General features: G+C 40.3%; 3 protein-coding genes across 5 annotated transcripts; 1 reads left to right on the top strand and 2 right to left on the bottom strand.

Moving 5' to 3' along the window:
• On the bottom strand, positions 1-3,658 carry sid4 (secreted immunoglobulin domain 4). Of its 2 annotated transcripts, none has more exons than XM_079670419.1 (8): positions 3,503-3,658; positions 2,573-2,719; positions 2,355-2,489; positions 1,702-1,874; positions 1,436-1,622; positions 1,160-1,339; positions 813-1,079; positions 1-703 (listed from the first exon to the last, which is right to left on the bottom strand). In XM_079670419.1, exons 1-8 carry the CDS (start codon positions 3,549-3,551, stop codon positions 699-701), a joined length of 1,143 nt encoding a protein of 380 aa, XP_079526545.1. In that variant the 5' UTR covers positions 3,552-3,658; the 3' UTR covers positions 1-698. The 2 variants fall into 2 exon arrangements, with proteins under 2 accessions (XP_079526545.1, XP_079526544.1); XM_079670418.1 differs by having other exon boundaries at positions 2,573-2,734; positions 3,503-3,637.
• A 915-nt stretch (positions 3,659-4,573) lies between these two features.
• LOC307032498 (pre-B-cell leukemia transcription factor 1-like) lies at positions 4,574-17,148 on the bottom strand. Of its 2 annotated transcripts, XM_079670497.1 has the most exons (8): positions 16,150-17,147; positions 14,760-14,833; positions 9,209-9,453; positions 8,745-8,935; positions 8,496-8,631; positions 7,864-8,020; positions 6,586-6,672; positions 4,574-5,556 (listed from the first exon to the last, which is right to left on the bottom strand). In XM_079670497.1, exons 1-7 carry the CDS (start codon positions 16,335-16,337, stop codon positions 6,629-6,631), a joined length of 1,035 nt encoding a protein of 344 aa, XP_079526623.1. In that variant the 5' UTR covers positions 16,338-17,147; the 3' UTR covers positions 4,574-5,556; positions 6,586-6,628. The 2 variants fall into 2 exon arrangements, with proteins under 2 accessions (XP_079526623.1, XP_079526624.1); XM_079670498.1 differs by lacking the exon at positions 6,586-6,672 and having other exon boundaries at positions 16,150-17,148.
• A 4,214-nt stretch (positions 17,149-21,362) lies between these two features.
• Positions 21,363-26,384, top strand: mvb12a (multivesicular body subunit 12A). Its single transcript, XM_079670621.1, has 10 exons — positions 21,363-21,526; positions 22,918-23,007; positions 23,450-23,533; positions 23,656-23,755; positions 24,081-24,210; positions 24,394-24,534; positions 24,874-24,983; positions 25,080-25,138; positions 25,276-25,341; positions 25,435-26,384. Exons 2-10 carry the CDS (start codon positions 22,918-22,920, stop codon positions 25,480-25,482), a joined length of 828 nt encoding a protein of 275 aa, XP_079526747.1. The 5' UTR covers positions 21,363-21,526; the 3' UTR covers positions 25,483-26,384.
• The last annotated feature ends 382 nt before the right edge of the window (positions 26,385-26,766 follow it).

Genomic DNA, 26,766 nt, shown 5'->3' with positions numbered 1-26,766 from the left:
TGTATTTTGAAGATTTATCATTCAATTTAATCATTTACTGTCTCATTGTTAACCCTTTTGAAATAAAACACACATTTGGCATTAAAAAAAGACCCTGCCCGGCTCTATCAGTCCTGTAGGCAAGAGGAAAAGTACAATACTCCCACTTCTCTGACTCACCTTCTCTTCTAAAAGATTTTTGCAAATTCTCTCATCTAGATACACTTCAATACTTCATTTTCATGACAACCTTATTTTTCATTGAAATGAATTGGTCTTTATTGTTTTGATATTTAACAGCATAATAAGGACTTTAGATCCGGTGCTTCATTGTGACCTTCTTTCCATTTTGGAAGTGCAACAGTGTCGACTTATCCGATGACATAAAGGGAGGCAGAGGGGGTGCAGAGGCATTCCAGCCGAAGAAACTCCCACACACATTCTGGAGGACGTCAGAGAAAAGCTTTCGCAAGGGAGAAATGAGACAGGAGCAACAATGGCAACAGTATGAGTTTTCTATAAAAGTACAAACCTAACCCCATATGCACAATTAAACCTAGAGGTTAAACAGCATTGATATATTTCAAGTGAAAATATATAAATCTATTACATGTAATTTTCCCAGTTTTTGCAGTATTGACCATCTTGAAGTCAATAATCCCGGTTTGCAAAGATTGTGAGCGCTGCATAGTTTCTCAATCAGATGGAACCACAATGGATTAAGCTGTTAAAAAGAAAGAACAAAAGGTTAACGAAACAAGATTAGAGTGTTAGGTAAAGAGGTGAAGGTCAACTCAGTTTTTTTTAAATCCTCAACCCAAACCCTAGCTCACCTCTTATGATGACTCTGGCCAGCGCCTCACTGGAGCCGATGTGGTTGGTGGCCACGCATTTGTACGTTCCGGCATCGCTCAGTTTAACATGGGCTATCTGCAGACTCCCATCCTTGGTGGACTCTGATCCCGGAGGCAGACTCACCCTGCCCCCCCGGCTCCACTCAATCTGAATGGGATGCGTGCCGAGGGCGAGACACTGCAGGCTCAGGGCGTCTCCGGGCTGCAGCCTCACCTGATCGGGCAGGCTGGTGGCGTACGGAGGACCTGCACGAAGGAGAAGACTTTCACTGTAACCATAAGCAGCGACAACCTGCATGTGTTGATCATCTACGCTGGCCACTCACTCTCCACCTCCATCTGCATGTACGCCTCGCTGTAGCCATGTATGTTGGTGGCATTGCAGATGTATTGCCCTGAATCCTGGCGCCCCACGCCGTTGAGTGTCAAAACTCCACCAGACACTGTGTGTTTCCAGGGCAACGGTGCTCGCAGCTTGGACCAGGTGATGACAGGAAGCGGGGAACCTGAAAAGAGGAAGAGGAAGAGAGGATAAAGGGGAAAAAGGAAGTGAGAGCAGCACTGAAAGATATTGAAACACAAGTACTGTATGAACATCTTACCGCTGGCCTGGCACAACATTGTGATCGTGCGTCCATCCACCACCGTCATCTCTGTGGTGCCCACTGAAGCCACTGGAGCCCCCGGCTGCCCCTGAACTACGATATTGATTTTTACCTCCGCCACCCCCTCACTGTTTTCAGCCTGGCAAATATAAACTCCTGAGTCTTCTGGGTGCACTGCAGGCCACTGAGAAAAAACACATTATTATAGTCGATTTGTAATGTTAAAATGTGGAAATAAATGAAAGTGTAACTTTATATTTGACCTGTATGGTGTTGACATCATTTGTCTCCTTGTTAACCAGCTGCAGGGTGGAGCCCTGGCGTTTCCAGGTGGTGGTGGGGCGGGGCCTGCCGGTGGCACGACAATCCACTGATACAGGTTCACCCATCCTGACCTGCAGGGGCCCGGCCTGGGTCAGCTGCACTTTAGGAGCATCTGCCAGAGAGAGATGTGTCCAGTATTGACATTAAGCTTTGATTTTGGTCTCATATATTCACTCTTGAGCTAAAAACAGCTATATTCAATAACAGTGTCTGCATGTCGTTTGGTGCTCAGCACCATGATTGATTACTAATTGGGCCTACCAAGCACAGGCCCAGGGTCCCAAAGTGTCAGGAGCCCACCTGGCCTTTTTATCTTCAATATATCACCTATAGGAACTGGTACTGACCGGGGACAGATGCAAAAGGAGAAAAAAGAGACTATAACTATTAAAGAAAGACACAAAATGACTACAAAGAGGCACAAATACAACAAAAAGCTAAATCTGTTTGTCTTGCTCCTATGCAAGAGTCAGCACCTTCTGTATATCCATTGTCTCATAATTGGCAAAAACAGCTACCTGTTGAAGAACACTGTGAGAGTGAACCTGAACATTAGAGTTGCATGATGAACTTAACAGTTAAAAAAGCTCACATTTGACGTTGAGCACAGCCATGGCGGTGCTGCGGCCCGCAGAATTTGATGCCATGCAGTGGTACTGGCCCTGGTTCTCAGGCCGGGCCTTAGCAATCGTCAACACAGAGCCATCAGGACCAATCTTAGTGTTGCCTGAAAGAAAAACGTAGAATTCAGTGGAACTCCACAGATTGTAAATTTGGTTTGCACAACACGTACATGTTATTTCTCCTGACCTGGTAACGCTTGGTTATTGGCTCTCTTCCACTGCAGTTGGACTGGAGGGGCCCCGCTCCCCACCTGGCATCTGAAGCTGGCAGACTCCCCTTGGCGCACCGTAGCAGCGCGTGGCTCCACGGAGACCACGGGAGCCTGAGCAGACACTGCACAGAGATATACTGTCACAGGTGAACACACACACACACACACACACACACACACACACACACACACACACACACACACACACACACACACACACACACACACACACACACACACACACAGTAGTTCTGTGAACCTTTAGACTAGTCTGTCTGGTTGAATACAGTGTAAACACAAACCACCCAAAAGCAAACATGCTGAGCAAATACACAGTCTGACAGGAGTCCTTTTGATAACAAAGCAAAAAACATAAGAGCTGCAGAATTAAAACTAAATTCTCTCAAAGACATTGTGTTGTCGAGGAAAATTTAGTTTCCCTTTGCTTTAAATTGTATATTAATATTTAAGTGTTAGTTTCTCATAATTAGAACAAAAATTGAATTTTGGTTTGGTTTGATTTGCTCAGTTGTTGAGATGTCAAACTGTTTCTGGCAGTGCTCACATTATTAACTAATACGATTTTTAAATAATCGCCAGCAATGCCTTTCCAGAAAGACCCCAAACTCTGGATAATCAACAAAAAACACTATTTCATCGGGCCTATTTCTTTAAGCAGGAAGGAGCTCAAATGAAAACAGCTATCAGTGAGGTCTGAGTATTATCTCTAGGATTCAAACTGCTTGTAAGAAGACAATAATGATGATTTTATACTTGTATTAGTTTGTGAGCAGCAGTTTTCGTGACACTCAATTACAGAAATAAAATGTACATCTCTACTGACGTCATGCAGATTAAAAAAAGGAAAAATTATAATTGTGTTCAATGTAAGTCTGATCAATTACCTGAAAATAAGAGAGCGCACAGGATCAGAACCCCGGGTGATGAATCCATGATGAACAGTCTCCAGTGACAAATCTATCTCTCTGTGCCTCTGTCTCTTTTTCATACAATCACTTTCAACCTTTAACCCCTAACTTACCATTCACCCCTTCTCCTATTCAAACATTGTCCACACGTGTTAGTCACGTAGGAAGAGTTTTAATGCGATATTGTTGTGTGCAGTTTTCATTTTGTTTGTTTTTTTCATTCAAAATTGCAACGTCGGTCTACATTTCGATTGATATGCTGTTACAGAGAGGTTTGCTAACAAATAGCTCCCTTGATAGAATAGGAACAGAAGTTGTAGGACATGTACTGGACAATAGTACCAAGCTTGAACCTTCAATACTTTCTAATTGTGTTCAACTAAAGTGCCTGGAGAGTCTTCAGATACTGCCCTGCTTTCCAAGAAGTGTATTCCATGTGTCTGCATGGTATTGACCGGTCAACATATACTTCAACCTTTAATACTTTCAAATGGCTGCTACATATTTCCAAACTGTTACTGGTACTGGATGTGTATTTTGTAATTTCTACTTTTATCTTTAATTATTTGTATGCACGTTTCTTAATTAATATGAAGCTATATGTGGCTCTTTACTTGCTAACAAAAGGTCAAAGTGGCTGGTGAATGAAGATTCAAAAGACTCCTAAAGTGTTGTTGTGATGTGTTTTTCAATTTGGTATGTTACTGAGTAACCTGGCGTATATTCATAAATAATGCTTTAAAACATAGTCAAATATGAAGTGAACTTAAACAAAAAAATACATCAAACATAACTGAAGAGAGCATGATCCCTGTAACAATAATCTCATACAAATGTGAAAAATAAGGATTTCAGAATAAATGGGTAAATGGGTCGCACGTGTAATGAAATCTGTTAATGTAATGATTTGTAGTGTAGTTTTAACTAAGTAAATAGGCTAGTAGAACATGTATCCTATCAAATAACTACAATTGATTGTAGTTATCAGATACTCCAACATGTTGTGTGCACCTCAGCAGCTCCTTCAGCTGATAAATGACCAATATATTTAGACAAAAAACCTATTTCTGTTTATTCACAATTAAAGATTAGCAAGTAAGAGAAAGAAATTGGCAGGAAAACTTGTCAAAATATCAAGAATTAGATTTGCAGTTCCACTATTCAACACTAGAGGGCACAAATGAACAAAAACCCACATGATCTCATTGTTACAGTATGATCTAAAACTGAACCGGGGTCAGTCCTCCTTAAAGCCTCTTTGGTTTAGGTTTCTTCAAAAGCATGGAAGATACAAAATATATATATATTGTATTAACATTTATATGAATTAAAACAAACTCAAACCAGTTTTTTGTCTGAAGCAAAGAAAAATTTAATAAGTGACAATGTTTTTATTTTTGGTCATTTCTGCCATCTAGATGTTTTTTGTTGTATTCTCTCAATGCATTTTTCTCAGTGACAACATTTTTCTTAAAAAACTTCAAAGAAAAAATACAAAATAAAATCGTAGTTTAACATCTAAAAATAACCACATGCTTTTTTTTATTCTTTTTTTTCTTTCCTATTTTAACTTTCTGAAATAAAATAACAAACCCACATCTGATCCAAGGCCTCATACAGGCCCTAAACCTTCATACAGTGAAGGTCTCACTGCAGGTGAAGCACTACATTTAAAAAAAAAAAAGATTATTTTCATTATTTACTTTTCTTTTTTGAAAAAAAACCAATGGAAACATTGTGTGAGTAATAGTAAAAAGAAAAATATAAAGGTGTTAACACATTTTTCAAGTGAAGGGGTTAAAATAAAAGATGTTAGAAAGACTCGGCATCACAAAGCAAAACAAAAGAGAAAAGTTGCAGAGTTTTGGTAAAGCTCTGTTTGTTGTGTGGCTGGAGGTTAGCCTACAGTCTAGGGTTGTATTAGTCTGAGGAGCAGGGTGGGGGGGAGGGTGGAGCATCAGCTGGAGGTGACGTAGTGCTCGCACTCTTGGTGGGGGAGAGATGGGAGGAAGATAACCGCCATCATCAGCCTGAAGGAACAGAATCACAGTGGGTTTACAGGATGTTAGCTGGAAGAGGAACGAACACAGCCTCAGATCCACTCACCCTGTGGATCTTTGTGAACTCCACACATGCGCTACATTTAGGAACATTTACATCTTGAGCTTTTTCATACAAGCTGTGGCAGTTCCTGCATAGATGGGCCACGGGACAGGTGAACATTTGGCAGTAATGCCACTCGTATGGATACAAACTGCCATGAAACGCATCATAAGAATATGGGGCAGCGCTGGGTGTACGACGTGTATCATGGATGTTCAAAGAGAACTGGGTACAGAGGCGTGTGAAGCCAAAAGCCTGACTCTCAAGAAAAAACAAGCCGATCTTCCAGCGTTACTCCACATCCATTGGGCCGTAGAGCAGGCGCACTTATGTTGTCCTTTTCCCCCGCCAACCAGACCCGAAGTCACATCCAGTTTCAGCTCAGTCACAAACTATAAACTGGCACGGATTCATTCAGTTCACTTCAGCGGGGTCTTGTGATTGGTTGGCTAGCTCTTCACAAAGGGTCTTTTGCCAAACTGACATTTTATGTGACTGTCCCTGAAAGTTAGTGCTTCCATTCACAACACAGCTACTGGAAATTCCCTGCAAAGTTAGGGGTCTTGAGGTGGGATTTTGGTAGTTTAGATTAATGAACACTTTGGTTCTTCACAAATTATGTTAACAACCCAGTAGCTGCTCTTAAACATTTGTGTTTTTGTTTTTTTACTTTTGCCAATTTCCAACTAAACTAAGGTAAAAGAGGAGCATAGTCAATGCTTTCCCTTTTAGCAGCATCACTTGTTAGTGTGAATGTTGCCCTTATTGCTCTGCAACCACTTAGTGTTGAGACTTAGTTAGTGATGCACTGCAGCATATGTAAGGGAACTACATCAATAGCATCTACAAAACCTGTCACACCAAACCGCATGCTAACACAGGGAAAGGCTGTTACCATGACTACTCAGTAGGAGAGTGTGTTACTATAGCAACAGTGTGTAACCATAGCTACTCACATGGAAACGGAGAAGAAGGAGGAGAGTATGACCAGGCAGGTCCTCATAACCTCCCGTCAGGAGTGTAACACGGGGCTGGGTATCCTCCTGTCGGCACACACAGGAGGAACTCCTTTCAGTCACCCAATTGACATTTAGAGGTCATGGCCAAGGACACATTTCATTGTTAAACCCAATGAGTGTACTACAATATTCACCTAGTTTGGAGAGGAGTCTGCAGACTGACTCCCGTGTCTGAAGTAGGGTTGTATGAAGTACTAATGTCAGTGTTTTACTACAGGGGATGGACACTTTCATTTGACACCGCAGAACAGACAAGGTGCTGGTTGTTATGCAAAGTGTGTTTTGCCCAGAATTTGTGTTTAAACTTTAGGAACTTTCTTAATTGTTTGTTTCACTGAGTTAGCGTTAGCCTTTAGCTCCATGTTGTGAATGTAGGCTACGGAAATACTGATCGCGGGAGTGTTTTTGCAAAGATTATGCAATACGTATAATGATACGTATTAGGTTTGAAAACATTTCAATCCTGGAAGAAATCAGATATATTAGGCGCTTTCACACCGCAGTACTTTTCCCACAAAGGTTCATGAGAACTCTTTAGTTCAGGCCGCAAACAACTCTACGCTGTATACTGCCACCCGAAGTCCCCGGCCGGAAGTCCCTGGAGTTGGGGACTGGCTTCAGTAGAAGCTGCTGGGACTCCCAGCAGCTTCTACTGAAGCCTTCCGAGTAAATCGCCAGAACGCCGACACCTCCTAGTCTCCACCGCTCCCATGTTTTCTTTTGTGTTGCCATAAGTTAGTCTCTCTGCGTTTGTGCGCTGGGCTAATGCTAATGCGAGGATAATAAAATGGCGGCTTCACAATTTTTTGGGGGAGTTTTACGGGGTGTGGTTTGCATTCCGCCCAGCCAATCAGACATAGGAACCTTTTTCTCCCACAAAAGTCCCTGCTCTCTAGCAGGGACGGAAAAGGGGGTAAAAAGGTTCTCATTAACTAATTTTAGTTCCGGATGTTTTGGGTGTGAACGCAACATTTCGGAACTATATCGGAACTAAAGTGGGAAAAGTACTGCGGTGTGAATGTGCCTCTTACTATTTGTTTTAAAAACAAATCATCACTGAGGAAATGTCTTAAACTTTCCGAAAAGTTATTTCATCACCATTTGTATGTGTAAGATTATAATGGATACATTAAGGTCAGAGTTATCTTTAAAGTTATCTTTGTTTTGGTCAAATTATGAAAAGAGGACTTATGTCGAAACAGGAGGGTCCTGTACCTGAGTTTGGTGTTCCCGGGGAGTTGGCTAGGCTTGCCTGTGAAGAAACACTGGTTGCGTCCACAGCTGTCTTCACAGCATACCGGTTAGCTTCCTCCTGCAGCTTTGCAACATTCCTCTTATACCGAATCCTCTTGTTTCCAAACCAGTTGGCCACCTGAAGAGGAAAATACAAAGTCAGAAGCAAGCCAGGAAATCCTGCTGGCTTATTTTAACTAAACCATTTCCAAGTTAGGGTTAGGCCTGTTGCCAAAATATTTTCATACCAAAATATACATTACGTTTCTAGTAAACACAAACAACATCTCTCTTTTGCAAACAATTTTGATCATCAATTTGAAATACATTTTGCTGGCTGGCTCAGCACTGAATTGAGCATGGCCTCTGGTCACTAGTGGCTCTGTGAGTTTGTTCAATCATTACTGTGTGTTAATAGCCTCATCATATTGCTGATTACTAAGGTTGCAAGTTGGATTTTGAGCCGCATTGCGATCAGCACAGGTTGCTGATGTAGGCTGCTCTTTAATTTGCAAGAAGCAAATCATTTGATTGGCTTAAATCCAAACCATGGACCATAAATCAACCCAACATTACTCGGAGTACTAAACAGTCAGTGTATGTGTCGTCCTGACCTGAGATACGGTGATGGAGCACTTCCTGGCCAGGTCCTCTTTGGCCTCCTCACTGGGGTACGGGTTTGCCAGATGGGAGTAAAAATATGTATTCAAAACCTCTGCCGCCTGCTTGCTGAAGTTTCTTCGTTTCCGTCTGGCAGAAAAGGGAGATTTCAAAAATGAACCTTCAGCGCAATAAGTAGGTACACTTTAACACTGAAAGACTGAAGTTAGGAAGAGGCGGGAAACTAAGTGTGCAAAACGGACCTGGCATCCAGGAACCTGGAGCGTAGAATCATGACGGCTTCACATGTGCTCTGCTTCAACTGCATCTGGATGGTGCTGAACTTGCGGTGAATTATTCCCACCATTCGCTCGATCTCTTTGGGTGAGATGGGCCGCGTGCGGGACTGCTCCCTCAGCAGGTTCATCACGTGGTCAGTGAATTCATTGCATGCCTGTGTGGGAGGAGGGGTGAGTAGGTCAGGTATTGAGGTGAGGGAGGGAAAAAGGAAGAACTCAAACATTGGATGTCAATTTCACTATCAGATCCAGTTAAGCTTAAACTTGAGTTTACTTTGGATAACACTGGTGGCCAGAAAAAGGTTCTTAAAGGCTCAGTTCTGTGTTTATCTGACATTAAAATTACAAATCTATGACATGAGTGAAGTTTCATATCTTGACATCTTTGACAGAAAATTTAAGCAATGTTTTATTATCATAATGTCTACCTGTTGGTATTTCTCCAGCTCGGCGTGGTACATCCGTCGTATCTGAGCGAGCTTCTCTTTGTACTCGCTGTGTTCTACGTTGCTTTCAGCGGGCGACCCTCCGGCTGCCGCGGCAACCACCGCCGCCGCTGCAGAGGCCCCGCCCCTCTCTGGACCCGCCACCCCCTCTGCCAGCAGCATGTTGTCCAGGCGCATGATCTGAGGGTCCGGACCGTCTTCGTCCTGCGCTCCTCGGATGCTCAGGGCTGTGAAGAAGAATAGGAACAGTTACAAAATATCTGATGGGATTTCTATCACAAACTTCTATTTAAAGTCATTCAGAGTTTAGTCTTTGTATGGTCAAAATGTGGACCAAATGTAAACATTAGCATTGAGAATAGATTGAACGTTGAAAAGAGATGGAAAAAAGAATAATAACTCGTATATCCTGCTTATGTTACACGGAAATGTTAAGAATTTCTGGCTCAGTTATGAGAACTTGAAAAACAGGGTGCACACTGCTCGAGCATATGTAAGAAACACTTCATGACATCAGTGGACGGGAGCACATAACCCGCCGAAAGTCAGGTAAACTTTTTAGCTGCTTACAAACAATTCAGTCCAATTAGTAGCTTGTTTCAGGGGGGCTCATTTAAATATCTTAGCAGATAGTCTACATAACATCTTCTTCCTTCATAGCATCTTCCTTGCTCAACAAACATGAGGTTTATTATTGTTTGGACTGCATTGTATTCTTTATGTCACAGCTAACATAATTCTTCTGTGTAACTCCCAATTCTTCACAACTTGTAGTTTTCTTTTTTTTTTCTACCAGCAAAGAGATATTTCGCACAAAATAAGACCCAGAACAAACATATTTCCACACTAAATACAGATTCTTCAATATCTATAAAACAAAACTCTATTTCCATAAAAATACAGCCGACCCAAAAACAAACAAAGGCCCTATTTTCTTTAATCTGAGGTCCGAGACGCTTTGTCTGGCCAAGTCTCTTCCTAGATATCGTGCAACAACAGCCGGCTAATGGTCTTAAGGTGGACATAGAAGTGAAACATTGCAATAACCTTCAAAAGGAATTAGATTTTCTTAGATAACAAGAATATACAGCACAAACAGAGCAGACACAAACAGAGAGCTTCAGAGAAACCACTGGCCCAGGAAGAGCTGACAGTAAAAATACTGTATGATAAAGAAATCACAGCCAGAGCTGTGTCGGTCGGGGGCTGCGAGGAGATCAAATCTTAAGTGGTGTCTGTATACTGGAGTAAGAAAAGAGACCAGGGTCAGAGACACAGACAACAAAAACCACTGCCAGGATGGAGGTTTATACATGAAGAAAAAACAGTAGCTGTTGCCATGGTAGTGATGCCAGCTTTCCTTGGCATCCCCGTGCCCAAAGAGAAAACAGCCACACATACACAAGCATTTTGGCATACACACACAGCTGTTAATTAACGCCAGCTCTTAAGGAGCGACTAAAGAGCCAGTGAAAAATTAAGGCTCATTTGAGAGGTCGTTAATTTGCACAGCTATGCAAATTAGGTGGCAATTACAAGGTAGTTCCAGAGATCACATTCATAATCCCGCAACGAGGGCGGTGACAGCCTCTGCATCTGGCTAACAGCATTTGACACACACACACACACACACACACACACACACACACACACACACACACACACACACACACACACACACACACACACACACACACACACACACACACACACACACACACACACACACCTACACACACACACACACCTATCAACATTAGCTATCAGTGATGGCCTTCACTTTTGCCAATCTATCAGACACACTAGTGATTTCCCAAACCATGTTACAGTAGTGTAATGTGGTTACAAGGTGAAATACAGCTGTAATATTGCATCCAAATGTATGTATACCACCCCTAACACACTCAAGTGCCAATTTAACCAGATAACAATATAAACCAACTACTCAAACACATGTTTGACTTGCATGTACACCTGTGACCTAAGATTTTCATCGTCATAACTACACAGTAGCTATGTTCGTATGACAAAATAAAAACCTTGAACCTTGAACCGTACGAGTGTTTTTCCATGGCTTTAGATCACAGACTGTAAATAAAATCCACCTTTTCCTTAGAAGTATGGACAAATAAATAATAACCAGACGAGAAGTGCTTCACATCTGCATCCCCCTTTTTCCTCCTTCCTTCCTTCCTTCCTTCATATGTCCATCATCCTAACTCCTCGTTTCCTGTCTCAAAAGTCCCTTATTTCTATTTTCTTCTTGAAAATCTTTGATAAGTCAATGTTTTTCCCTTCTACCTTTTTCTGAGATAAACTGTAAAACATGAAAAGATAAACGTTTTTGTAATTGGAAATAAGAAAGCTATATGTGAGAAACAACAAGGCCAATCATCAACATTTAATTTAACAATAAAGTAAACCATACAAACTAATCATAGCCAACAACATGAACATTTAGTCTCCAAGTCTCTAAAATGGCCTAAACTAAAACGGAATAAAAAAATAACTTTCATCAAGGACGGAATTGGATAAGACAGCATCAGTTGTAGGTATGTGTACCTAATAAATCAGCAACTAAGGATTTAAAGCGGGTAAGACACTAAAAAACCACTATACTCAAAAGGGGGCTGGGTCCCATTACTGTTAATTACTTCATAATTAGTCTAGAGTTTGGGCAAGCCTTCCAGATTAGCACCCAGTGACTCACACTCGGTGCACAGGATAAAGAGATGAGCTGCGGCCCATGACGCCTCGTGGAACAGAGCGAGTAAATCCAGCTTTTGAGAGCACAGTCGGGGCTGTGGGTGGCAAACTGTCCCCCCACTGAGAATCTGTTTGTAGTGACGGCTGACAGGACTCCGGGGTCTGGAGATTATCAAGTGTCTGCCAATCCATGAAACAAAACCATTACTGCCTCTGCCTCCAACTCATCCATCAATCTGTCCCTCTCTTGTTCTTGTCGTTTGTGTTCTTACTTTGCCTCTGTCTTATTTTGTTCCTCTGAAAAACATCCCAGAAAATAGGGATGTTAAAAATAGAGTTGAGTTTGGAAGGCATGTTGTGTTCCCAGTTTGTCTGTTTATAAAGAATATAGTATAAATCATCACCAAAATATGTGCTATTTTTAGCCAACTCAATTCCCACTTATTACCACAAGATGAACTGTCTGACTATTCCCTGTGTTTTTGTTTATTATATTTCTGTTGTAAATTATTGTCTTTTATTGTGATTGTAGTAATGTGTTTTTATTAGATGTACGGCACTTTGGCTCGACCGAAAATTGTTTTTAAATGTGCTATATAAACAAAACTTGATTTGATATTCACGCACATTTTTAAAATTATTTTACAAAATGTACATCGGAAGACCGCAGATGCTGTCCATTTCAATGTAACACCCGTAACTCAATGAAAGCATTATTGAGTCATTGTTTTGCAAAGAAAATGGAACAATCCTCATTATTTTGTCTCAATTTGCTAAAATACCACCTTTTTTCTGAAATAAAAGCATTTAGGGACAGGTCAAATTCGACCGCAGGACAACAGGAAGGTTAAGGAGGAAAGAGACATTTAAGATAACAGAGAAGTAGGAGGATATATCCAGAGGAGGATGGGAGCATTTCCCGATGAGAGAACAGGAGTGTTTTAAACTGTCGCCGTCATGTGAGGAGTTATTTTTAATGGTTCTAACTTGGGACAGAGAAGAAGAGAACAAGACACTGACAGCAGGAAAGGGAGGCAGCAAGAGGGGACTAGTTATGTCCTAAACTTCCACAATAATCAGGGTATGGAGACTGCTGGGAAGTCCAGACAACCACATACAGAGAAATGTGAATTTGAACGGTTATTGAGCATTTTGGATTTGGATAAAACAATGTGAAGGCTCAACAACAACAATGGAAACAAAGGGATATTATTAAGTATATATTCCCCTTTTGTTTCATTGTTTGTATTTGGTCAAAAAAAGCCAACACCAACAATCAATCCTTCCTAAATGAGTAGTTTCAGATGCTAGCGGCTGATACAGCTTTTGTGCAGCAGAGATCCAAAAACGACATCTGTATGGGCTATTTTTGGCAAAAACTAAAGTCGGGCTTTTTTTAATAAATGGCTGAGCCTTAAAAAATAGTAAACCTTGAATCTGTCGCCTGTTACTTTTATGAGTATCTATTAGACCGTATATTTTGTAGTGTATGAACTAAGAGACGGTGAGAGAATGATGAACGTAGAAATGATTATGAATATTATTCTGTTAAGGTCTCTGTATATATTGAATTGTCACAGTTAAGGAAGTCTGTGTTAAGGCGCGTTACATTTGATTTTCTTTATTGTTCCACATACATTTAATTTGGGGGGAAAACGTACTTTGGTCCCTGAATTTAGGCTTGTAGGCCTGTAGAACCTGTGCTTGTTTATAGTAGCATCTATCCCTGTAATAACACCAGCCTTGTCGTTTGATCATCTATGACTTACAGGGGAAGCAGTCATTGTTCTTTATTTCATAACAAAGCGAGGCACTGAATGAAATGCATAAACCCAGATCAGGTTGCCCTTGTTGGCCACACGGAAAGCCAAGAGCTGCGATGAGAGAAGTGATATAAACAAACAAGCAACTTTGTGACCAGATCTGTATATCTGGGCTGAGTGTGAAAGATCTGAATGACAGTGAGTAAGGGAGACACTAGTTGCCTTGGAAACTCTGCATCCCTCCTGCAGCCAACCTCAGGGTTCCCGTCTCTACCTAAGTGAATGAAATGAGGAAATAACGAGGGCTGCTGTGTAGCTCACACTCCTCTCTGCGTGCATGTGTGTGTGTGTGTGTTCTCCACTCCAAGTTAAGAAGATGTCCCCTTAATACAAATCTTCTGCTGCATCAGTAATCTGTTATTGAATGTCAAGATCTAATATTTAGGTATGAGATCTTTGTTACAACCATTCTGCTAATATTCAGTGTATGCGGCTGGAACACATCTCTAGTGTTAGTAAACCAGATCAGACAGTCCCGTTGCTCCCTTGCAGTCAAAGCAGTTGGTTATGCCTGTGACAGTGGTTTGGCAGGAGAGCATTCAGCAGAGGATTATTTTTTTTAGCATATTCCCTTTAGAAAATGGGGCACAAGAGAGGCAGAAAGTGTGGCAGTTCATAATAACTGGTAGCAGTAGATAAAGAAAGGCTGGGATATGCCAACACCTTTCTCTCTGTCGCAGACGTGTCATAATTGTTTCTCCTCAACGTGATGATTTATTTTATATACTTTTATTATTCCAAATGTTTCAAACCTAGAGAAGCACCTCATTTAACATGTTTTTTCTTTGTTTTTGCCAGTTTTTACATTGTGTCCACCAAACTCCTTTTATTCTCAATTTGACCTAAAATGGCAAAACTGCTATAAACCTGAAGATCAAAACAATGTATTTTATCCGTGGGGTTAACCTCGACTACCTTAATTAAAGAGTTCAAATCTTAATCAGTATGCAAGGTTTGCATTTATTGGCTGATATTCAAATAAAGAAAGCATTGGAACAACTTACCTGTCCTTTCTTTGATCTCACACAGGACACTGAAGAGGGCGGGCTTCATTCTGTGGCAGTTTAAAGCATGTTTCCTTTTATGGAAAATGACAGACAGAGAGACAGATATTGTGGATTACAAACCGTTCTTTGGTTATATGCTCTCTGTTACAGGCCCTGACATCCATCAACAATAGATCATGCAGACACATTGCCAGTCAGTGCTGAACAGACTGGATTCAGATGAGTGAGTGTGCAACCAGACCTGTTCAGGAGTCTGACTGAAAACAGGCCTGAGCACATAGTTGTCTAACTCACATAGACTTACTCACCTCAGTGAAGAAAGACAAGAAGATTGAAAGCACAATCATGCAGAAACTTAGAAAAAGTCAAACTACATAGAATAGGGATGGCACAAATAATGAAATTCAATGTTGATACTCTATCATCAAGACAGGACCCTTTCTGTCACTTTCTCGCCTGCACACATATCTTCTGAAATATACTGCTTCTTAGCCGTTTTCTGCCAGTTTAAGAACATTTGATTTTGCTGATTGTGTCGTGCGTTTGCCCCAACATGTTTTAAAACTCTGTATGTAATTATTATGGTATTGCATATTAGCAATCAAGGTTTCATTCCTGCTTCGTAAAAAAACGTTGGACAAAGTCATTCGTAGTAGTTTACTGCCGAAGCTTCAAAACAGATATTGGGGCAGGCTATAATACAACTAGTTTGAACTGTATTCCACTATTAAACTTTAATTTAAAACAATGTCCTAATATGTACAAGTTATATATTTGTAATTGATTGTTATGCATTCGATATTGAACAACCTTTTTTTTTTTTTACAAAGTCCCATTAGTTACTGTGTTATATCAAGCCCTATTATGGAGTAAAGTTGTCAAAAATATAATATTGACACATTGATACTGAATAGGGTTTAATACTCATTTTATGCAGAATTGATACAACAGGGACTGGATCCGTTTACTGCTCTTGATAAATGTGTTTCATCTATATATAAAAATCTAAAATGTTATGCGATCAATAACAATATTTCCCTGTGGTATCAAACATAGTACTTCATTTTGATAGTTTTTAACATGTCATATTGAAGTTATAACTCCAACACTGGTGCCATGGTGCCAGAGCTGGCTCAGCTTTGTGTTAAGTGTTGTTGATAAGGCCTGTGGGGTGAAAGGTGGTGATGCACAGCTGGAGAAGGGGGGCACAAAAATTCCAGCAGTACTGTGGATGTGGGGGTTGTTATTACAGTGTATAACAGTGAGTATTAAGTGTGTAAATCCATGCAGCTTGAGGGGGGTACAGTGATGATGATATCCCCCCCTGTGCAGACCCAAATCCCACTCTTAAACACAGTGTGCCTTCTATCAGGCCGTATGTTATTACCTGGCCTGGGCCTCATCGAGACTCTCATCTGTGATGACCATGATCTGCTGCAGGATCTCCCCAATGTCCTGCTGCTGCGGCTGACCCATGTTGTGATGTTTCCTTATGTTGTCAGGGTCACCCACATCCTCGTGAGACAGTCCACTTAGTCCAATATGACCCAACATCATGCGGGACTGGTCGTCCATACCTACAATGTGGCTCTTATTGTGGAGGGAGAGGTGGGAGGAGGAGGATCACTAGAAAAAGGGGTTTCCTTCTCCAACTTTCAGCACTTAGAAAAACGAGAAAAGTTTCCCATAAAAAAACATTCAGGGCTCAAAACTGAGTGAAGTGTTGCCTCAGCTGGAGCTGCCTGCTGGTCTTGGTCTGAGTAACAAAGGAAAAAAGACAGAAGTGCAGCTGCCCTAGCATTTGCTTATCGGAAGAAAGCAAGAAAACGCTACAAAACTAAGGCTATAAAAAATGTGGTTCTTCTTTGGCATGGGAGGGGTCGGTTCACAGAATATTAGCCTTTAGTAAGATACTGTTGTTTTTACGAGTAGCCTCGCGCGGGTACGTACGTCTTTTCTTCCCCTGAAAAGACGACCGGGAGGCTCGACACAATTACAAAAACTGGCTTGTTACAAAGCTCGTTGCTTTTCCGAGAGGCTGCTGGGCTCATGCGTGTTAAATACAGGTCTGCACGGTGCTATAGCTTTATCTAATGACCCGGGAGCCCCTTTGATGTCGTCGTCTCCGCCTGCTCTCCTTTTATCCATGAGTCCCGAATACTGCTCGGTAATTAAAAGTGAGCACCGACGCGGTGAGCTAAAAGACGGTCTAGGAAAGGTATTCCCGATTAACTCCAGCAATTCGGTTCCGTCCAAGTCCCACAGAGCCAGGTTTGAAGCCCTCGGTTGTTGCTTATTGCTGTTTTCTTTCCCTGTACGGCTGCTGTCCCACTCCTCCCAGAAAAACACCATGGAGCAATGCCGTCCTCTGTCAAATTACACAGGATGAGAAAACACTACTTCCGCCCAAACATTTCACACTAATGGGCTATACATTAATGCAGATAACTCGATTAGAAGCGTAATTGTATTACTACTAAGAAAAACAGTGAAACACCATGTCTTATGTTCATTTGAATGTTTTTTGCAACATATACGTCAATGCAAAATGCCAAAACAAGAAAAATGTTCAACCACTGATCGTGTTTTGGAACAGACGACAGAACCTGGGGGTTGCCTGTATTTTTAAAATGCACAGTGTTCTTCTGTAGGGGCTGAATTGCTATGTATGGCCATTGTTACGTTTGATCGTCTACCTTTCTGGCTTTTTTTTGCTATTAGTTAGGACCTTGCAAATGGTCAGATTCATTGAGACTGCATATCTTGAGCAGGGTAGTCTATTATGGGGACATTTATAATGCAACGCTGCTTTAATTCACTATATCATGTGTATAGTTAAGGTTATTTTACAAAAAATATTATGTTAAACATGTCTGAGATAGCAAATAAGGTATACGGAGTCTTCCATAGACTTCTCCTTTAGGTCATTGCCACATTGATTATGTGTAATATTGTGCCAGACCAAACAAAAATTGGCTATAATAGGCTTATACCTTCAATTAACTATTTAAAATGCGACCTTTACCTGCCACTGTTTACCTACACATAATTGTAACACATGGAAAGCAAAAAAGGTTACACTAAAAATAAAGCGTTAAAATGCTTTTATTTTGAAAGCGACGGCGATTAAATTCCGGCCTCTTTCTGGCTTTTTCTGGTTTTCTTGACGCAGCTCTCCATCAGTATGTCGCGGGCTCCTCCGGGGAGTGCTGCAGTTTGAGTTCAACACCGCGAGGAGGCCGTCCTTTCACCATGGAAACAATGTTGTTGTTGATGTTGATTATGATGCTGCCAATAATAGTGTGTGTGTGTGTGTGTGTGTGTGTGTGTGTGTGTGTGTGTGTGTGTGTGTGTGTGTGTGTGTGTGTGTGTGTGTGTGTGTGTGTGTGTGTGTGTGTGTGTGTGTGTGTGTGTGTGTGTGTGTGTGTGTGTGTGTGTGTGTGTGTGTTACAAAGGCAGCATCTTAAAGTGACCTCATCGTCTATGTAGCTTACAAGATTGATTACCATACTATACCATTTACATTATGTCTTTCTATTCCAGTTTCATGTATCTTTTCAATAAAAGCACGTTCTGCTGCATTTCTTGTATGAAATGTGCAATGCAGATAGTATTAGCATATATCATTATTATTTATAATGTAATGATGTTCCGAAAGGATGTTAAGTTAAATTATAAAAAATTTAAAAAAGGAATATCATCCACGAACCCCTTTTCAACAACCTCAGTATAAGCTGTGTGTGAGGGGGGGTGGGGTTTGGGGACATAATTTATGTATTTATTCCTAGTGTTATTCGATTGAGACTGCATTGTGTTTGTTTTCACAGGAGCTAAATCCATGTGTGTCTACTGCTGCCACTCCACACAGGAGTCTGACTGATGGAAAAAGATGAATGAATCCACCAGCATAGTAGGAAGTACCAGAGCTCTCTCTCAGTCTATCACTCTCATATTTACTACCACTCACACACCGGCTGCTGCGTGCACCCCCCACCAAGCAGACACACAGATGTGTGCAGGCATTCAGACACGCACAGACACACTCACTGGCAATTTGCCTCTTTTCCCTTTGGTTTCAGTCCCAGCAGATTACAGCTGGCTCATTCTCATTAATTGGCCAATCAGCCAATAAACCTAAATGCTCTGAATTAACACTGATTTCTATTTTCACTGAGATGGAACAGTCCACCAGCTCCTGCCCTCCCCCCTGCACAACCACCCCCTGTGGTCTGCTCTGCATGTTGCCATGCCAACAGGGACCTGAGCACCTCTGGATGCTCCGACCGAGTGTCTTTTTCTCAATTTCACACATGTACACACACAACATTAGGGTTGATTAAGAGGAGTGCCTGTGTCTGTTTGTACTGTCTAGCTCTCAAAGAGCCTCACACTGCCTGCATGGTGGAATTTATACAGAAAGGCTATAGGGTGATGGTTTTTTCTTGGTATTTGGGAATTGTTCTTTGTGCTCATTGATGACTCCAACCAGATAAAAACATCCCAGATAATTTCCCCTTTCAAGGATTTGAAGTGGATTTGACCCCACTGCTGAATATTTTGTGTGTGTGTGTTTACATGAAATCAGCACCTTTGAGGAAAAGGCTGGTGACACATTACTCTTATTGTCCCCACAAAAATATATAAACAAACAAAATGGTTGTTCTGTAGTGGTCTCAGGGTGTCTGAGGGACAGTGGCTGAAAAAAAAAATAGGGCACCACCTGCATGCAGCGGGGCACCATGCAGTGTGCATTTATGTAGGTCAGCTTATTTGGCACATCATCACGTTATCTCCAATGAAAGGTCATCCTAGGGCACTTTATAATGTTGTATCTATAAGGGATTCAATAGGGCCTTTTTTGCTGCGTTTTTTCGAACATGGGGGCACCCTTTTGTTTCACCAGTGGTCGCTATGGTGCGTCTCATTTAGCTTGGGAACTTGGAGCTGCGAAAGACACCACATCGGGTTGACTGTTCCTGTAACAAGGCGGAAGACTGTTAGCTCTGTTAGTTACTGGATTACGTCTATGATAAGAATGCATTAGACAGTATGTTGTGCATATAACACAGTAGAGACATGTTTACAGATGTAGCCTAACTAATAACGGTCATATATTACTTCAGCTTGTACTTAATTGATGTGCAGATTTTGAAGTTGAGATTGGTCAGGTTCTCTAGGCTCTCCTAGACAAAAACCTTACTTCAGAGTTGTTTCAATGGAAATATCCAACTGGGAACTCGGAAATTCTGACATCCCAATACAACTGGAATAAACCTATAATGCTTTCTTTCATCCCCTTTTTCTCTGTGGCCTTTAGCTCCATGCCAAGTGGGCAAAGTAGTTTCCTAAAGCAGCAAAAAACTATTTATTTGGAGATGAATAGTGCATTTGTTGGGTAGTTATTTTGAACACATTCACTTTGGTGCGTGTGTATTTATTGGTGCAGGATGGTGCATGCAGGATTGAATCAAAATACTCTAGAGTGCCCATGTTCATGTTAAAAAATAATATGTCAGCCAGTGCAATGTTGTGGCGCATTGATACGTCTATAAAAAACAATTAACCACATCAGGCTTCGGCTACACATCCAACACTGTATAGATATATTGTTAGTGAAATCAATTGTTGGTTTTGGTTTCCCAGTATCCTTTAAATATGCTGCATAGTTTTCATTACCAGTCTTGCCTCACATCTTGTCATTGGCCTTTTGAAACCCTACGGCTCCTTCTAATTCATCCCTTCTTTATCTCTCATTCCCTGTTACACGCCTCCTGTCACCCTGCTTCTCTAGCCCCCCCTTCTCTCCTCTCCTCCACCTCAGTCTGCCCTGCTCACCCTCATTTTCATGTAAATGAGAATCGATCCCTCTTGCAGCCCCCCTCTGCAGTTCTCTCCTCTTGGTTCCTTAGTGAAAACAAAATGTCGTGGACCAGCCGAACATCTGGTCTGCACTGGTCAGGCAACATAATTTAATGAATGCAGCTTTCATTGTAATTTGTCAATAAAACGACTAACTGTTTAACAACGTTTCATGATGTGTGGAGATGAGAAAGAGTAAGATTGAAATTGCTGTAAAGTAAAATTAATATATACAAAACATTATTCTTTATATACCAAAAAACATTTTGCATATTTGAGGTACAGAGCTTAGTGTTTAGAACCAGGAAAAATATGATTTTATTTTCTGAGACGTTCCAAAGCATTCAAATGAATTTTGAAATCCTGGTGAGTTTAGTTTACATATTTGCAATTTTCTGACATGGTGAAATCTAAAAGATGCAGAATTTTACATATAAATAAAACAAAAAACATAAAAATATATACATATACACATGTAACAAAGAGATGTAACCCTCTTATTTTGTTGTATTTCACCTGAAATGTACCTTGAAACATGATGCATGGTGTGAACAAGCGAAAAATAGGCTAAATGTTAAGCTATTTCTTTGTCATGTGGGTACACGAAAACCGAACTACAGCATATTAAATATATCGGTTTCACGCAAATAGCAATAACAACGTATGTGTAATTCCTGGTATATAATTGGACAACCCTGATGCAATAGTGCCCTCTTGCGTTCAGAATGGAGTATGCATGTAATGCTGATGTCACGCCCCGTGGTTTGATGGGAGTTGGAGTCATAATGGATTCGCTACTTCCTGCTTTCACGAAGAAGACCGAGAAATTCAGGCTCTTAACCCAAAAGTTGTTTTCCTGCTGAACCGTTTGACCTCGAAAAGGCAGAAGTGGACACAAAGACAGAGTAAGTTTGTATTTTCATGTTTTTATTAATAGACTCCCTAAACAAAAGGAGATAAGCTAATTTTGAACGAGAAGCAGTGAAGTTTTTGTCAATGGAACAGACGCTGCTATTTTAGGGTAAACTCGGTTTGTCATTTAAAGCTAAGCACTTGCAATATGCCTCAAAAAACGTCTTGTCTTTGTTTAACTCATGTCTTCCTATCCAAAACTCTATTACAATACACTTGAATTACTAAGAGCAAGATATAGGAGTGATAACGTCAATGTCCCAGTTGCTAGTAAAGCAATTAAACTGTCAAAGCAAATTTCCCACCCTGATACCAAAATAGAGTTCGCACAATAAGTATTACGTAAGAAATTATTGGTAAGTGAAGCATTATTTTTTTTTAAAACTAAACATTTCCACATCTGTCCTCGCTTACATTTTACACTTTAAAGATATAATTATTATTGGTATTTGTACATTTTGTTCATTTCAATTGGACATCTCTTACCTACTTATTTTAGGCTTTATCATGAGTTGTTTCTTGTGAAAACTAAAGAGAATTGTCAGTTAATAGGCATTTGATAATCAAGTCAAATATTATATTTTGTTTAGGTTCAATCTCTTTACTTCATAGTCACAAGCAATATGTACTCTAAGGGTATGCAACAAGATAATATTTATGCTACCATTAGACAAACTAGGCGAGATGTGTGTAGTAGACCATTAGATATTTTGACGTACCTGAAAGAGACTCCATCATTTACCAATACCACTGAATGTAGAAGAAAATTCAAATAATTGTTTTTATTTGCACGAAAAAAACACTTTTACCTGTTTCCTGATGTGTATCATCATTTTAATATAAATAACATATCACTTGGAAAAGGATTTCATCCATATGAACCCTTACTTTCTCCCAGCACCGGGGTGTTTGGCAAAACATTTTTTGTATCTAATATAATGTTATAAATAGAGAAATGCAGGGGATGAAGTGCCTCCTCCCTGCTGTAGTTGGGACACATTCTTGCAGTGAATAGCTTCTTTCTGTCCTTGCACATGGAGAGATAACACAACTATTCAGACTGAATAGGATCTTTCTGTTTTATAACAATGCAGTTTAGGGAATAACGTGAATTCTTAGCCTGACTGAGAGTCTGACGCCTTTCGTCACATGGACAGAGCTAAATATTTGGTTTCACAATAGCAATCACAAAGAAAGCAGACTATGACACACAGACAAGAAATACATATGTAATGTAGAAATGAAATGTTTATTGTCCCAGTCAAATAACAGGACTAACAGGATTTAAAAGTGCTAGTCTCCACCACTAAAGCACTCATATAGTTGTCATCTCTTTCCGAGCCTTCCTCGTTTTCTGTACTTATTTTCTTTCCCTCGTCCTCAGATGTCTCTTATGGAGCACGGTGCCGTCCGGCCGGTCGCAGCAGTGGCGTGGACCTCCAACAGCAGCACCTGCCCCAAAGATTTCAATCTGGTATATATACTTATTATAAGATCTGCAGCAAATGGTCAACTAGTAATTAGTCAACCAACATAAAAACAAGCTTTTTGATAATCAATGTTTTTGATGAAGTAATATGTAATTTGAAAATCGTAGTTTTTAGCCTCTCAAATATGGAGATTTTCATAGATTGATAGCTGATCACAAAAGGCACCATTTAAAATAACAACAGATGCAGTTTTCTACTGCCATCCTTTCCAACTTACCGAATGTTGTTAGAATACGGAAATATTGTTGACTTTAAGCTATGTGTGGATCGTGTTGACTTTACAAATACCGATTTTTTTCAACTGCCTGCTTAGTACAAAAATCATGAGAATGGTAAAGTCTCATTACTGAGTCAATCTTGGGTCAGATGTAGTATGAAAATCTAAATGTACCCATTTTCCTCCCAAATCTCTCTGTCCCTCTGCAGATCAGCATCACAGAAGACGGCGCTACAGCAAACTTTACACGCAGCTTTGCGATGAAATCTGGATATTACCTCTGTTACAGCAAGGTAACATAAAAAGATACACTTGCCCACTTAATAACCCATTGTGTGTTTTCATTACCACATTACATCATGCATGTTTGTTTCCAAACAACCCTAAGTTCTCCCTCCCCCCTCTCTTTCTTTAGGACTTGAAAGGTGGGATGGTAGTGTCGGACATTCGGCTTATTTCAGACAAGGACTCTATTCCTCACGGTTATTGCTTCATAGCAGAACACCTTGAAGCGAGTGAGTACATACACACTTACATTCTGTTCTGTTGTAAGGGACTTCTGACCCTTCATAATGAATTCATTTCATTTTCAGCCCTCGAAACAATGAAAATGTTTGTTTCACCAACTCTGGTTTTCCTTTTCTTCCCAACTGTTCTGATTTGTCTTAGACATGAAAAATAAATCACATATTCTGGCCGTTAGCAAGTTCAAATTTCTATTTGACGGAATAAACTCCAGAACAGTTTGCCTCTCTGTTCTCTATGTCTTATATATTCACTACTGATTTCCCTTACAGTCTGATGGACAGTCTCTGTATTTATTTGTGTGTGTGTTTCCAGAGGCCTCAGTTTGGAAGAAGAAGCGTGTGTGTGTACGCATGGTCCCGGTGGGCAGTGTGGACACAGCTGTGTTGGATATCAAAGTGACTGCCAAAAGCAAAATGATGTTGCAGCATTACACATATGTGGGGTTAGTAGTTTCACATACACACACATGGGATGTGTATTTGTTCAGTTAGAAATCCTCTATTAGGATTGTAGACCTGAGATGTGAGTCGGACGGTGGTCTGTAGTCAGAAATTAGTAATTTAAAGACAAATTGGACTCAATTTGTATTAACGCTTTTTCTGTGTCACATGTGCCTTTTCTCCAGAGATGTCCATGGCTACGTGCTGTGGTGCAGAAAGGGACATTTCTCCAACCCCATGCCCCAAGCTAAGCCCCGCAGTGTGAGCCTGGACCTCCGCCAACTCTCAATTGATCAGCCGGTCGCTCCCCTGCCCCTCAGACCCAGGTACTGTTCTTGATTTGATATCTAATATAGAGAAAATAATCAATATTTTGGTAATTTATTTTTATTTTTCATTATTTATTAGGGGAAATCTTGGCTTTTCTGGTGCACATGTTTTTTTAATACAGCCATTAAAATAACAATAATGACTGGAAAACGTTTTTTTTTTTTTACTTTGAAGACAATGAGATAAACATACACATTTTACTTCTCTTCATAAAAACATTTTGAAGTTCTTATGAAAATGCAAGTGCAGCCTGCATTTTCTGCAGGCTGCTCTACAGTTTGTATTCTGGAAATATTTTACTATTGACATGAACACCTATTTATCTTTCTGCACAGCAACCCTCCTCCTCCACTGCCGAATAACAAATTGAGCCAGAGACGCCACAGCCTCCACAACAAAGATACTGGGGACAAATCTGCTGACGGCAGCATCCCGGGTCTCACAGGTACTCAAGCTCTACTAAATCACAGTAAACTTCTTCCCATTCCTCACTGCAGGCAGCCTTACACCTAACTGTTCCCCATCTCCCCTCCATCTGCAGCTCTAGATGGAGTTCCCTTTAGCCTTCACCCAAAGTTTGATATCCAGGCAAACAGCACGGTATGTCTGACTTTTTCAACAACAAATGGATGTGATTTACAGCTGTTTTCTGCCTCACATTATCTCTTGTTTTTTCCTTTTGCCTCAAGCATTTGATTTAAACACATATCCTTAACTTTGAAATATATCTCTCTCAGGCACTTCAACTGAATTCCCAATTGAACAACATTCGTATAAAGTCTCTCCAAGACATTAAAAACGAGGTAGGGTCACATTGATGCTCTATTTCTGTAACGCTTACATTAACAACATGGCATTTTCCCCTCAAATATATACTCCCTTTTTCTTTTTTCCAGTATAACTACACTTTTGCAGTGGAGGAATCTGCTGCCAAGAGGATCTGACCATCAGTGCCAGCAGAAAGCGTCCCATCAGCTCAGTGATACTCAGTTTAAGCTTTGACAAATCAAAAATATCAGACAACATATTTTTGCTCTGTCCAAATGTGTCCAGTGAGACATGCAACATCTAGCTACATGATTTATCATAACGTTCAATTATCAGATTGTCTAAAGGGAGATGTATACATGAGACTGACAATCATGCTCCGGAGATCTTGTCTGACTTTGCATTCCTTTTTATTTCCTATCATGTAAAGTGTTTACCCCGTTGTTACCATCTTCAAGAATTCCAAGCTTTTCTGAATGGATTTATACTTGTACATATGTTTGTCTTGAAATGGCTTTACACTGTTAAAGTGTTAAAGATGTAATGTATAAATCTACTGTTTTGGGCCTACTAATCTGCAGTCTGACTTTATATGCTCAATTTCCAAATGAGTAGTTGTCAAAAACACGCACTTGCCGTTGCAGATGTATCTAATCTCCTTCAATGCTACTCATCCTTATCCATTTGGGCCATTAAGAGGTTTTTTTAAGCAGAGCTGTGTTGAGCAATGATGGAAGCATTTTGCTGGAGACGTTTAACTGAACTCACTAGACACTACAATATCTTAATGTAGGATTAAGTGTATGAAGAGTAGCCTTCAACTACACGTTTGTTTTATTCCCCCTGCAAAATAATATATCCTATTTTAGGGTTCATGGAGGAAGGTTGTATATTTAGCTTTGTGTTTGTCATATTTGAACAAGATAGGTTTGAAAATGTTTTTTGTTGTTGTATCTATTAGGTGGAACGAAGACCAAATATTTATCTTTTCATTGTACAATATATAAAGTTTTGTTTTGTTATGGTCTGTATAGCAAGATTGCATGGTAAATAATAAAAACTTAAGAAACATCAAAAAGTAACATGTTTGTATTTTTTAAATATACAGTTAACAACAAACCACTCTGCATTTAGGGGAATTTAAAACTTTAAACATTTGAATCGATTTGAAATGATAAGGTGGGTAAATACAGTAAAGTTACTGCTACCATATGCACATCAGTGTTTCCCCTAGGTTTAGGGGGGGGGGGGGCATTGGGATATTTTTTTTTATTAAATCCTCTGGAGCAGAGAGAGGAGCTGTGGAGTATTGTTATTGATTAGTGCATCAGTGTTTCTTAGGGTCAAAAACACTAAACTCACAACTTAAAATGAAAGCATTTAGTTTATTTAATAAAAGAGCGCATGTTCAATGTGAAAAGTGACAGTAGATAAAGATTAGTTGCAATTTGGTTCCAAAA

Source organism: Notothenia rossii, assembly GCF_949606895.1.
Source record: "Notothenia rossii genome assembly, chromosome: 1".
NCBI lineage: Eukaryota > Metazoa > Chordata > Actinopteri > Perciformes > Nototheniidae > Notothenia > Notothenia rossii.
This window is presented reverse-complemented; position numbering and strand designations above follow the sequence as displayed.